Source organism: Scyliorhinus torazame, chromosome 14 (genome assembly GCF_047496885.1).
Source record: "Scyliorhinus torazame isolate Kashiwa2021f chromosome 14, sScyTor2.1, whole genome shotgun sequence".
NCBI classification, from domain to species: domain Eukaryota; kingdom Metazoa; phylum Chordata; class Chondrichthyes; order Carcharhiniformes; family Scyliorhinidae; genus Scyliorhinus; species Scyliorhinus torazame.
In genome coordinates this window covers 45000662-45015118 of record NC_092720.1, presented here as the reverse complement: position 1 = coordinate 45015118, position 14457 = coordinate 45000662, and the positions used below count along the sequence as shown (strand labels likewise).

The 14457-nt window shown below is 42.7% G+C and overlaps 1 protein-coding gene across 2 annotated transcripts in view; it reads right to left on the bottom strand.

Moving 5' to 3' along the window:
• daw1 (dynein assembly factor with WDR repeat domains 1) overlaps nt 1-14457 on the bottom strand; it is an 83782-nt gene that overhangs the window by 9186 nt on the left and 60139 nt on the right. For both annotated transcript variants that reach the window (XM_072474072.1, XM_072474073.1), the window contains exons 7-10: nt 13852-13959; nt 12148-12254; nt 5532-5634; nt 890-1004 (exon numbers count right to left, since the gene is read on the bottom strand). In XM_072474072.1, the coding sequence (XP_072330173.1) occupies nt 890-1004; nt 5532-5634; nt 12148-12254; nt 13852-13959 (433 nt within the window). The remainder of the gene's footprint in view (nt 1-889; nt 1005-5531; nt 5635-12147; nt 12255-13851; nt 13960-14457) is intronic.

Below are 14457 nucleotides of genomic sequence, written 5' to 3'. Positions count from 1 at the left end.
GTGATTTCTCTGGACAAATGGCATAATATGTATAAAAATAACTGCAATGAAGCATGACATTTTCCTATGATTTACTGCAAATTAGATATTGATAAACATTAAAGTCAGTCATTTACCAGGGAATAATTCAAATAATTACATATTGCCCGGCTTAGAAACCAGGCAGAGATGTTATCAGAACTCAATTACTCGCTTGTAATCACTCCCACAGATCAGTTGACTCCAATTTGGCAGAATGCATGGTGCTTGCTCTTTCCCTAGTCTCTGCTCCATTCATTCCCTGTCTTGCCTCTGAAACTACTGTCCACAGACCTGTTGCAGCATTTATGAGGACAGATCATCTAATTCTCTTCCATCACTGTAAGGATGTGTCAATACTCTGATAAATGTATCCAAACACCTCCAAAAACACTGCCGAGTATTTTCAAACACCTTCCAATAGAAAAGGTTCCAAACGTTATAACCTACCTAAAATCAGGGTGCGTCTATCAGGAAGCCTTACCCTTTAAATAACTGTACTACGGAGCCCAACTTGCTGTTTCATGCTTCTTCGTTTTTCTGATGTGGACAATGCATTTCCAGGCAAACCTGGAATCTGGGCATCACACCAGCTGGTTAGGCTGTAGCGTCGGGATAGGATCAATTAATTTTGTTTGGGAGAACACAAGCGATGCAACTCAGTGTGCCCTCAGGGAAGTAATACAGGCTTTCACAACCATGGTCTTACATCAAATGTATCTCATTAACTTCTGTAATTTATCTTATAAAATTCATATTGGGGTGTAACTGAGTATGTTTCATTGAAATGGGGCATACAAGCGTTAGAACATAAAAGCTTACAATAACCACACCATTCCCTTTTTATGGGTCCAGTTGTTATTACACCTACCATCAGCTGATGCAGTTGCTATAAGCTGCCCTGTGTAATCGAAGCAAACATCCAGTACTTCATCTTCATGTCCAGACAATGTTGCCACACATTTTCCACTGACAGCATCCCAAAGCTAGAAAATAGTCAGTATTCATAAATCAGACTAATTCTTTGTTAAAGACTCTTTTAATGAAAGAAATGCAAAATATTTTACCTTGCACCTCAACTTAGGGGTAGGCAGTTAGTTTGCCCAATTATTTTGCGAATGAACCTGGAGCTACAGACGACCTGGAGAGTGGCAGTGGGGTTGGACAGGGAAATCATTGGCAAAACTGTATCCATGCCCAGAAAACCTAATTGGGGCAGAAAATCTTTCATTTAAGAGTAGCCCAATTCGGCAGGAGTCCTCTAACAGGTGTTAGGCCATTCATGAGTGTATTCAAGGGTCCTAACCTGTTTTGGCCACTCTGAATGCCTGACAAATGGGTCCATCCAAATTTTGGGTCAGCAGCTTTTCACATAACATTGGTGCGCAGGAAATTGGGCCCCAAAATTAGAACTAATGGTGCCACTTTACTCCTGCAAAACAGGTGCAAAAAGATTCAATTTCCGCATCTAACTATTCTAGATTAAGATGTACAAATACTTCTTTCCCCAACTACCACCAAAAATCGGCTCTAATGAAACTATGAAAGTAACAGGGAAGAGGGTTTCCACTCCTGTTTTTGTCAAACGTGATTGGCGACGAGAGCAGAAAAGCTCACGAGATGCCCAAATTGCACTTCATGCTGACTTGAAAGCATGGCACAATTGCCCCTGCCCCCTGGCAGTGACATAACAAGATTCCTGACACTCAACGTAGCGAACATCATTATAATACATTTACATCTCATTATCAGGCCTCTACATCTAAATCATGCACCCTGTAAGAAAATCTATTCATGTCACCATGATGACAGACCAGTGTGAATTACAACTGGACTCCAACAGCATACACCTGGTGGGCAAACCTCTCAGCGGAGCAAAGTTGAGTACATCACTTTTGGGTGAGAGGTTCATGCCCGGGCACTGTTCCCTGACATTGCTCAAAGTGCAGGGTGAGTAGGGGGATGGGTGGTCCATATGAACCTTTGTGTACAGAGGCAGCATTTAAAAATGTTGCCCCGATCTTTAAAAAATTAAGTTGTTCAAAACTCAATCCAGATCCCGCCCCGTCAACATTTAAAAAAAAATCTTTTTATTGGCATTCTCAAAATTATATACATTGCCGTTCGTTTTCATTTATTGTACTGTCACAAAGGTTTCTTCTTACGTTTCTCTATTTACAGTCTGTTGGCGTCTGGCTCAGCGTACAATCCTCCCCCCCCCTGCCCCCCCCGCCCCAGCTAGCTCCCGTCTCACTGACCCCCCCACCCCCTGACCCCTTTTTCACTGCTGCTCTCCATTTTTTCTCGCTGGGTTTTGCCACCTCACATTGCTCTCCCCCCTCCCCGCCCACCCCCCCGGTCTTCCCTCACTTTCCTCTTTCTATCTGGCTACTGGCTATTTATTTATTTATGTGTTGGCCACAAACAAGTCTCAGAACAGTCGGGTGTTTTGTGGAAGCCCTCTTCCGACCCACAGATGGTGAATTTGATTTTCTCCATTTGGAGAAATTCTGATAGGTCGGACAGCCAGTCTGCAGCTTTGGATGGTGCTGCTGATCGCCAATCAAGCAGGGTTCTACAGCGGGCGATCAGGGAGGCAAAGGCAAGGGCATTCGCCCTCCTCCTCATGAAGAGATCTAGCTGGTCGGATACCCCGAAGACCGCCACTTTCGGGCATGGCTCCACGCTCATCCCCACCACTTTGGACATTGCCTCGAAGAAGGCTGTCCAGTGCCCAGCAAGTCTGGGCAAGACCAGAACATGTGGGCATAGTTGGCCGGGCCTCCTTGGCACCGTCCCATCTATCCTCCACCTCCGGGAAGAACCTGCTCATTTGGGTTCTGGTCAAGTGGGCTCTATGTACCACTTTTAGCTGCGTTAGTTGCGCCTCGTGCATGTGGAGGTAGAGTTGACCCTGTGTAGTGCCTGCCCCATCAACATGATGTAATGGGACTAGCCCTTGCCATTTTTTTTTCAATGTTCCCACCAATAAAGCAGAGAAAACTACCGTTGGTGCCGGTGGCTTCAACACCGCTTTTCCCACCCGCTGTCGCACTCTGCAAAATACAGAGAAAATTCCACCCATAGGATCACTGAAACATTGAGGGTGATTTTCCACTCCCATTTTCAGGGGGCGGGAATGGCAGAGGGTATGGAGAATTGCACGGGAGTCCCAAAACGTTTTTTACACTGGCAGGGTTTCCGCAATCGATTGTCCCCCACCCCCCGCCAATGATGTAACAGGAATCCCAACTTTAAAAGTCAGGATCCCCATTTGCACCAAATTAAATATTGTTATTGGGCCTTCACACCCGATAGTCTCCCCACATTAAAATGTCCATTCACCAACGTGAATCACGATACGTTCCCCCCCCACAGCTTGCAACTGATGAGCAAAAGCCACTGGAGGAGCACAGGTAAGTAAAGCCCCCAAGGGGGAAGAGGATCATGTCCAGGGAGTACTCTGACAGTTTCCGAACACTTCTCCTAGCAGTGCCAGGGGGCAGTGTTGGGCGGTGTTGTTCCATGGGTGTTGCACGGGGCGGGGTTCCATTTGCGAGGGGGTTGGTGCTCTGTGGTGCTGGGGCGGGGTTCTGTGGGGGAGGTTCTGGCTGTGCTGAGTTCAGAATTTAAAATGTTCTTTTCATTTCCGGTCTCCATTTGACACACACCATTCGATCAGAAAACTAGCAATCTGCTGTTTGGGTTATAGCAACACTGCTGGGATATGCACATTATCACTGTGTAATGACGACTCTGCACCCTTTTTTTCATGAAAACACATAAGCTATACTTGCATCCTCGTGTCCAACATCCTGATTAACATCAGGACCTCACCACAAGGGGAACAGCAGGTTTGCAGCCCCTTCTGCTCACCAAATGACACAGCAAATTGGCAGCAATATGCTATATGCTATAGCAATAAATTGCCAGAGTTTAAGCATGGAGTTGCTTTTAACATTTATGGTCTGTAAGACGTCATGAAGTCAATAAAATGACAAAATGAAATGTAAGGCAGAATACTTAACAACAACTTCTATTCATATAATGACTTTAATGTAGTAAACTTCTCCCAAAGCCTATCACAGAATTGTTAGCAGACTAACTTTGACAAATATAAAGGGATATGTGGGCAGGTGACCAAAAGCTTAGTCAAAGAGATAGGTGTTATGCTGTGACTTATAGGAGGAGAGAGATTTAGAAATGGAGAGATTTAGGGAGGGAATTCCAGCGTTTAAGGCCCAGGTAGCTAAATGCATGGTGACCAATGGTGGAAAGAATTGGGGCCAGATTTGACAAGAGGCCAGATTTGCAGGAGTACAGCCAGAATATGAAGCGCTTACAAAGCTAGGGTGGGGCTAGGCCATGAATGGATTCGAAAACAAGGATGAGAATTTTAAACTCAATGCACAGGGATAATGAGTGATGGGTGAATGGGATTTGACACAAGTCCTTCGCATCAGCAGCAGAGATTTGGATGAGCTCAATAATACAGAGGTGGACGGTCAGCCAGGAGAGTACTGGAATAGTCAGTTCTGGTATTAAACAAGATAAGGATGTGGGTTTCAGCACCAGATACGCATACGCTGAGGCAAGGGCAATATTATGGAGCCAGTCTTGGTTATGGAGAGGAAATGGGATCCAAAGCTCAGCTCAGGGTCAAATAGGATTCCAAGGTTGTGAATAGTCAGGTTCAGCCTCAGGAAGTGATGAGGAATCCGGTTATTCAGTGGCTAAATAATGGAGTTGGTTTTGAAAACCAAAGAGAATGGGTGGGATAGTCCGGCAGCAGAGGCAGCACGCCAGTGGCCATTGGCAGGATCTTTCGGTTCTGCCAATGTCTATGGCATTTTGAGTGCTTGCCCGTCCTGCCGGCGGGAAGGACCACAAAATTCAGCCCAATGGTTTTGGTCTTCCCAATATTTAATGGGATAATATTTCTGCTCATCCAATAATGGATGTAGAACAAGCAACATGCCAAATCAGAGACAATGGCGAGGGCAAGAGTTAGAGATGGGTATCATCAACATACTTGAGTAATTTGACATTGTGTTTTCAGATGTAATTAGCAGTTTATGGACTGGTTGAAATGCAATGTATGTTTAAAAAAAAATGGAAACAGTATGAAAAGCCCTCCGAAACAATTTATTTTTTAATTTTTCCTGCAAGGTGCATACTCAAAGCAACCTATGTCCCCTGAAACAACCAGCGCTTAGACACCACAGGGTTGCTGTTCATCATTCTTCCCTTCAATATTTCAGTGACAGGTAGGTGCCAGGAACCTGAATGCTGGCACCAACCTATTTACAGCTTACAAAGTCACAGAGCTATGCAGAATAATCTTCCACCTTAATAGTTTAACTTTAAAATTAAGGCAGGAGGAAGAAACTGATAGCAAACAATTTTAAGACAAGAAATAGAACTACAAATTAAATTCCAGGCCAGCAGTGCCATTTCCTTAGCAAGCTGTGAGAATTTCTACACATGGTGTCACCATTTTGTAAGAATCTCACCGTGCAGGTTTTGTCCATTGATCCAGTAGCAATAAGTGAACAGTCCCAATTAAACTGTGCACTGCTGATCTCTCCTCGGTGCCCAATCAGGGTGTGCATTCTCCTAACAGATTACAAAATTAACAGCCAGTTAATATTTGCTGACTGTTCAAAGTGCAAAGCTTTATTTTCAACCTTACCCATGTTTCAATACGAGACCAAAGTACCAAAAAAGCAGGATAAGTACGTGTCACACATCCCAGGTTTAAAACCCAATATATGCAAATGCAATGTCAGTATAGAATTTTACAATTTGTATCTACCAAAATTGCTTTGTAGCTATTGCATGCTTGTTTCCCTAAGTCTCAGTCCTTAGTATAAAATATTCAAATATTTGAGTACACAACGGAAAAATGCAATCACAAAATTTGTTTCTTATAATGTCCGTGGTTATGGCTCTATATGTGCTGTTTGGTTTCAAAATCACAAGCGTGCTATGCATGCACTTCTGGCGAGACGCTCACCAGAGGCTATTTCAGGAAGGTCAGTAGCTTGGGTATCAGGAGCAAGTGGCAGAAATATGCAAAGTAAGCAGATTGTGACATTGCCATGAGGCTATCTATGCCCCTTGATTTTTTGAAAATGTAATTTTCAACTTTCAACTGGCAAGAAATTTTGCAATTTGATCTGAGTCTGCTTAAAAATGCAAGACGACATTCCAAGGTGAAGGTGAGAAACAAACAAATCACCCACAGGGGAGTGTGAAGAGAGAGACATTTCCAAAACCTCCTCTCTCTCTTTTGGAATAAGAGTGCTGCCCAGTTCGAGAAGCCAACCATACCAGAAACCTACCAGTGAACCAAGATCTCGTAATAATTGTAACTTCTTCTACATCTGACTGCATCCAAGAAACAAGCTAACCTAAACCGGCTGCAGCGTTAAAATACTATGCCTCAAGGACAATAAAACTCCATATTATTTTACCTTTTCTTTATTGGACTCTAACTCCCCTCATTTCAAATATCTGTGGGTATGGCCTAATAATTGCATGAGGGCCGAATGCTTGACACTGTATTTCATTATTTTTCTCAGGTTTAGTGAATTTTTAGAAATTTGCTCTTTCTTTAACTCAGAAAAACTGCACTTGATTGCTCGTTATTGTTTATAGCTTAAATAGTTAAATGCATTCTGATTTGGGAAAGATATTCTAGTTTAAAAAAAACTTAAACCTTTATTGTGATCAATCGAGGGGGTTGAATAAAAAGGAGCCGATTCACTCCTTCTCACCTGGTCATAACAACGTTAGTTAACATGTAATGCTTATTTGATACCAGTTTTACGATTTTCATATGAACATGTGAATCAGGAGCAGGAGTAGGCTCCGCCATTTGATAAGATCATGGTTGATCTAATTCTGGCCTTTATGTTCCTGTCTACCCTATGTATCTTTTGACTCCCTTGTCATTCAAGAATCTATTTAACTCAGGCTTAAAATATATTCAATGACCCTGCCCCCATCTGCGGAAGAGAATTGACCCTCAAGAGAGAAAAAAGTTCTTCTCATCTTAAATAGAAAACCCCTCATTTTTAAACTGTGCACCATAGTTTTAGTTTCTCCCATGAAGGGAAACATCCTTTCAGCATCAAGTCTCCTCAGGATCTTATATGTTTCAATGAGATCACCTTTCATTCTTCTAAACTCCAATGGATACTGACCCAATCTTATAAGAAATCTCCTCATCCCAATAATCAGTCAAGTGAACCTCTTCCACACTGCTTCTAATGCAATTATGTCCTTCTTAAATAAGCAGATCAAAACTGTACACAGTACTCTAGATTGTGGCCTGACCAATGCCCTACTCAACTGTAGTAAATCTTCCGAATTTTGAAATTCCATTTCCCATGCCATAAACGACAGTATTTCATTGGCCTTCTTAGTCACTTGCTGTGCCTGTATACTTAACCTATTGCAGGATCTTTATGTCTTCTTCACAACTTACGCTCCCATCTATCTGTGCTGTCAGCTAATTTAGCAACTACGGGTGGAGAGTTATGGGGCCGTTACAGAGGGGTGGGCCTGGAAAATGCAGCGAGCCATCCAAAAATCTATTGACTTCGGCAGAAGCAGAAATTCCCACCCATATATTCAGTTCCTTCATCCAAGTCATTGAAATAGATTGTCCTTGGTTCAGGCCCCAGTACTGATCCCTGTAACAATCCATTTGTCACATCTTGCCCATCCAAAAATGCTCCTTTAGCTAACCAATCTTCTATGCATTCTAATACGTTACACCGACACACTGAGCTCTGATTTTGTGCAGTAGCTTTTGATGTGGCACCTTGTCAAATGTGTTCTGGAAATCTAAATACCACATCTACAGGTTCCCCTTTATCCATGTTGCTGGTTATTTCCTGAAAGAACTCTAATAAATTAATCAAAAACGATTTCCCTTTCACAAAACCATGTTGATTCTGCTTGATTGCATTTAAATTTTTCAAGTGCCTTGCTATAGCCTTGTTAATAATAAATTCCAGCATTTTACACATGGCAGATGTTAGGCTAACTGGCTTGTAGTTTCTTGCTTTCTATCTCCCCCCCTCCTTTCCTGAATAGAAAAGTTACATTCACCCTTTTCCCAATATGCTGGGATTTGGCTTACATGCTTATCATTGTTGAATAACCATAGAACCACTACAGCGCAGAAGGAGGCCATTGAGTCTGCACCAACCCTCTGAAAGAGAGCCTTAACTAGGCTCCCGCCCTATCCCTGAAACCCCATAATCCCTTGATGCTAAGGGCAATTTAGCATGGCCACTCCACCTAACCTGCACATCTTTGGATTGTGGGAGGAAACCACCAGGAGGAAACCCACACAGACACGGGGAGAATGTGAAAACTCCACAAAGTCACCCAAGGCTTGAATTGAACCCGGGTCCCTGATGCTGTGCGGCAGCAGTGCCAGTTGGTAGTGTGTGCAAGTAGTGAGATGTGTGAATGGCTCGCAGCAGTGCTAAGTATGTTTGGGTTAGGTAAGGCTCTGAATGTTAGATATGCGTCATGGTTAATAAAGAATATTGTTAGAGGAGGCTAGTGGTTCATTTGTAATGATATGGCATTTGAAGATGCATTCATTGACCTTGACCATTCATTATTAAATGAGGTAAATAAACATCATCCTGCACTGCATCCAGGTCCTCAGGGTTAGATTGCCTCTACCGATCTGCACAGTTCTCTGTTACCATTGTCTTCTGAAAGTTTGGATGAGTGGAAGTGCTTCCTGACTCCCGGTGAGAATAGGGACTCTCTCCTCTTGTCCACCTCCTGCTTCAAAGCACCAATGTTGCATTAGAGGACATTGAAGCAAATTTTCTGAAGTGGATACAATTTTCAACCTTCTTCCTCCTTTGACTTTCTTCCCCAAACAGTTCTAGGACTTGCTGCAGGCAGAATGCAGCTCCCCTGTAGATGATATAGAGACGATGGGGGCCTCAGCCCAGCATCCCCTCTTTTCGGGAAGGCCCACTGAATTAAGTGCCAGTCAGACACTTAACTTGGCAGAGGTGCCTTCCCTGGAATCAAGGACCATAGGGGTGGAAGTCCTGCCCACTGAGAGCTGCCAGTCAGTTAGAAGCTGGCTGCATTTTCAGTGCACAGCAGCGCCACTAAGGAGATGGTGGCTGCTGCTGGAACTACACTCACTCAAGATCCAGGGTTACCAATGGACCGAGCACAGGTGAGTGATGGTGGGAGTGGAGGTTGTGGGGTGGGAGTGGTAGGGGATTAGGATCAGCAGCAAAGGCAGCGGAGTGGCACTCAGTCACTTCCCAATGCCGGATCCCTCAATCAAGCATCGAATGCCCCTGAGTGCCTGCATGTATTCCTGTCAGGGTTTGCTTTTTGGGCTTTCCATATGGAAGTCCATTACACACTGCTGGGTAAATATCAGCAGGGTGGAATGTGCCCTAAAGTGGGCTTTAATTGTCCACTTAAGGATCTCAATTGGCGGTGGGAGAGAAAGGCTGAATACAGGCCTTCCTGCCATGGATATAATCGAGTCAGAAGCGGGAAGGCAGTGGGGTCCATTCCCACCACTCTTCCACCTGATTAAATGCCTCTCCACCGCCAAACTCACCATGGCAGAGGGCATTAAATTCTTCCTGTGTCGGCTAGCTTTAAGTAATGCAGGCTAGCTTTAAGTGGTATTAGCCATGCACAAAGTTAGGCCGTCTGCTGAGGTGTGTGATGACTCAGCAACCCATTTTGCATTAGGCTGCAAACTGCTATTATTATAATGATCAGGAACAACAAAGTTTGCATGGTGCATGCATCTCAACAACAGGCACAGGTTAATAATGCATCTGTATCTCTGAATCTATTAATGGCCATATCTAAGTTTCCACCTCTATTTCACAGTTTAGCTTATCAAGACCACCACAGACTATTTTCACGTTCATTTTACCTGATAAATTATGAATTAGTTTCTCTTCTAAATGCATTAACCAAAATAGAATTCAATGTTTTGGCTGCACTGCCAGCATTTCCCGTTCATTTCAGAGTTAAGAAAGAAAAAACTTGCATTTACGTAGGGCATTCCATGACCTCAGAGTGACCCAAATCACTTTGGAGTACTTTTGAGGTATTGCAATTGTTGAGATGTAGTAAACACAGCAGTCAGACGTGCTCTGCAAGGTTGCATGAACAGCAATAAGATAATGATCCGATAATTTGATTCAGTGATATTGGATGAGGGATAAATTGGCACCGAAGAAAACTTTTGTGCTCTTCTTCAAATAATGCAATGTAATCATTTGCATAAACCTGAGAAGGCAGATAGGGCCTTAGTTTAACATCTCATCTGAAAGACAACACATCCAACAGTGCATTTATACCTACATATTGTTCTGAAATACCAGCTGAGAATATGAGCTCAAGGGTGGAAGTTATTGATTTGTTTTCAAAGTGTCAGCTCGGTGGGGGGGGGGGGGGGGGGGGGGGGGAGCAGACCGCAGCCCGCCTGCTGCGCTGCCAGCATTTCTCGCCATATTGTTTGACACGTTGAAAAAATGTTCAGGGGCAGGTCCCACTACGTCATGCTGGGGTGGAGTCGGAGGTCAGGGGGTGGAGGAGTGGAGGTGGGGATGGGGAGGCAATCAGTGGGTAGGTGGTCAGAGGGGTCAGGGGTAAGTGGTGGGTTCGGGTCAGGGGGATTCAACTGGGTCAGGGGAATGGGTTAGGGTTAGGTCAAAGGTGAGAGCCGGGCCTGCAGTTTGGGAGGGTCGGGCGAGTCCCTTGTGAATGGGGGGATAGCGAATGTGGTGGGTTCCTTATGGGAATCAGTCTGGGTGTTTAAAATGCTTATGCAGAAGTTAGAAGTGCATTTGTTACTTCTAACCTTTTCTGAGTAACTATTAGGCAGAACATTCTGAAGTTAACATTTTCAATCGCTGTATCAGATGGTTGCCAATGCAGCACAATTTTCCAGGGGACATTGAAACTTCTGGGCAATTGCTATGTTACCTGGGAACTTCCAAGAGGGATCTCCCAATGCATATTTGGGTTACCCCCTAAACTGATGCTGGGAAGCCAGGAAGTTACTGATCATTATTGAATGATTCCCAGTGCAGGGTAATTGCCTAAAGGATGTTTGAACTCCTGGGCAACTACCGTGCAGTCTTTGCCAGGTGGGGTTGCGGTAGTTCCCCAGCGCATTTTGGGGTACCTCTGACAAACTCTGCCCTGGAACTCAGAAGTTACGGGCCTTGGTAAATAGTGCTCATACTTCAGGTACGTTTATACTGAAACTAGATTTAGAGGGAATAGATTAAGATAAAGGAAGTGGACTGAAAATGAGCTAATTCCATGGGATAAAAGGGGATCTACTTCAGATTAATGTACTTGACAATGGCTGATCAAACAGGAGTCCAAGTGGTGGATATCCAAGCATGAGCTGAATAAAGTAGATTAAAACTATTCCTACTAAGAAGTAAAATGCTGCATCAATAAATAGCTGGGTTCCATGGATAAATTGACTGTAGGAAATGAAATCCCACTTCAGTACAGGCAGCTGATTTAAATAGCCAGCTGCCTCCATAAATTGCACATGCGCGATATATGCCCCGCCTTGATTCCATTCCAAGAAAATGGGCAGAACATGTGATTTTCAGCTGTTTCCCACCCCGACGAAGAGCCTCAGACGAAAATAGGGTCTTAGAAATACATGGGCTAAAAGGTATGAACTTTAAAAATATTTGCCATGTTTAATTAATTCTAATTTTTTGTACAAAGGGAATACAGTGGGTAGTGTATGCGTGCATCGTCTTTTCCAGATGTTTGATAAAAGTGTCAAATATTAAGGCACACAATATTGAAAGGAATGGAGCCATAAGGATAAAAGGATTTCTCGGGGATAGAAAGATTGCTAAGTGACAAATATAAAGATGAACAGTTGTTTTTTTTGCATTGACAGGATGTAGATACTGTTTGTGACCCAAACATTTACCTGAAATTTTGTTTTCCATAATTGTACAAAGACACAAATGCGAAAGCAGGAATTTGAATCGGAATGCTTCAAAAAGTGTTTAAAACATACAGAATTAAGGTGTGGACTGATATGACAACATTAAGCAGTTTACACACCTGCCAGATCCCACATCCCACACAGAAACTGTATGGTCAAAGGAGCCCGTGATAATCTTATCTCCTGTTGTATTAAATGACAAGGAGATGATTTCAGCTGAATGTCCCTGAAAGGAAAATATAAGTTATCAGAAAAGAACACCCTAAATCTTTCAAGTAAAGTCACTGTGGTTATGCAGGCAAACATGGCAATCAATCTGCAATGAGGTAAACGACCAGATAATGTTTACAGCGTTGACTGAGACACTGTTGATTGACCAGGACCGAAAAATAACTTCCTGCACTTCAGTGAACAGTGCCGAGGGATCCTTTACGGTCACCTGAGGAAGCAGACAGAAACCTGGTTAAACGTCTCCATCTAAATGGTGACACCAATGGTGTAGCAGTTTCTTTAACTGTCAAGTTAGACCATGTGGTTAAGTCATTAGAGTGGAACTTGAATCTTCAATCTTCTCACTCAGAGGTGAGAGAGCTACCAATAATACAAGGGTTGGGCCGAGTTGAAGCATATTCAGAAAAAATGCTAGTCATCCATAACCTCTAATTTGGATTATGACTCTTACGCACAGCCAAATTGGGCATCATTAAGAGAAGGTTTAAATGCTCCACACTTAATGCGGAGACTGATTTTCCACAAACTCCATCTTCCCTGTGGCAGCTTAGAATAAAAGTTGCCATCACGCAGGAAGTATCCTGGGTAAACATTTATATAGAGAAGGCATACATAATCAAAGGAGAAAAAAAGGTTTGAGTAAAATTGTTTGATTGTGAACCATTGTAGCTCAAAATAAATTAAGCTACACAAATCTGTTATCATTTAAATTTGGCGAATATCTAACAAAACACAAAAGTTTACATAAGCAACTAGTGCTTCCAAGTTGGTCGACACATTGGCAACATGATTCATGATAAAATGTGACACAGTGACAATTTGGCTACTGAACATTCATTATTATCAAATCAAATATTCCACAGCAGAATGACATGAATGGACAAGGGGCGAAGAGACAATATCAAAATGTAAACCATTTGTGACTTCTGGTGACGGTGATGTGCTAAGCAGACACACATCAGGTGGCGCTCCTCCAGAACATAGCCAAATAGACACTTTTAGGCAAAATTAGCCCCAAAATACGGTCGCATCACACCCTCAATTAAGAAAGGGAAGGAACAGAGCCAGCATACCAGCAAATGGGATCTCGAGAGGCCGAAGAGACAGCAAGTAGGAGGAAAGGGCCACGAACAACAGGCGGGGGAGTGGCGGACCCACAAGGCGAGAGGGAACCAGGAAGGGACAGGGAAAAAGAGTGAAAGGGAGGGGGCAGATAGCTACAGGGGTAACAGCAAAAACCACAAAATGAAGGAAAGAATTATAAAAATACAAAAGCTAAGGCAAAAGATGGGGCCAGGATGGAGCCCAATTATCAACGGGGGTGGAGGAGGGGGGATGGGGGTCGGGGAGCAGGGGAGCATGGAAACGGGAAGGGCCGATAAAAGGGGTACGTGTAAAATTGTACATAAGAAATGTCTTGTTCTGTAAATATTGTGTTTTATATGTCTAATTATTAAACTGTTAAAAGTGGAAATGCCAATAAAAATATTTTTTTTAAAATGTAAACCATTTGTCATTTAACCATGCAAAAAAAATCAAAATCACGACAATATCTTTAAACTAAAGAGAGGCATTTGTAGCATTATTTATACCGTTAGAGTAACAGATTCTTCACCAGACTGGATATTCCAAAGCTTTGCCGTCGTATCCATACTGCCTGTTGCTACTAAAGTACTTTGAGGATTAAATGATAAGCATACCTATAATAGGTTAAAAATAGGAATTAAAAGTATTAACCTTTAAAAGTAAATAAATGATTCAACTTTTTTTTTCTAGGACACCTTAATTAAAAACCACAGTGATTTATATCAGGCACTTTTCAAATTGCTTCACCAGCCACAGTGATTTCCTTGGTACAGTAGATGAGGCTGGCATAAAACTGTAGTTGAATCGCAGGAATAAAAGGACTACACAAGTCACCAAAGTCAGAACCATGGATATTTGGACATCATCTGAAGTTCTCAACTAAACTACTGCTTTGGACTGTTAATTTATACACAAACATTAATTTGTTGAAAATCATTATTGTTGTGTGTTTCCAATAGTTAACAGAGGAACATCACATTGTATACTGCCAATGAAAGTATAAATAACATTGATTTGAACATAGAAACTAAAGAAAATAAATTGGATGCTGCAATGAACTAAAGTACACAGCGGTACAAAAAATTATTTTAAAGAGATTTAGGATTAAGATA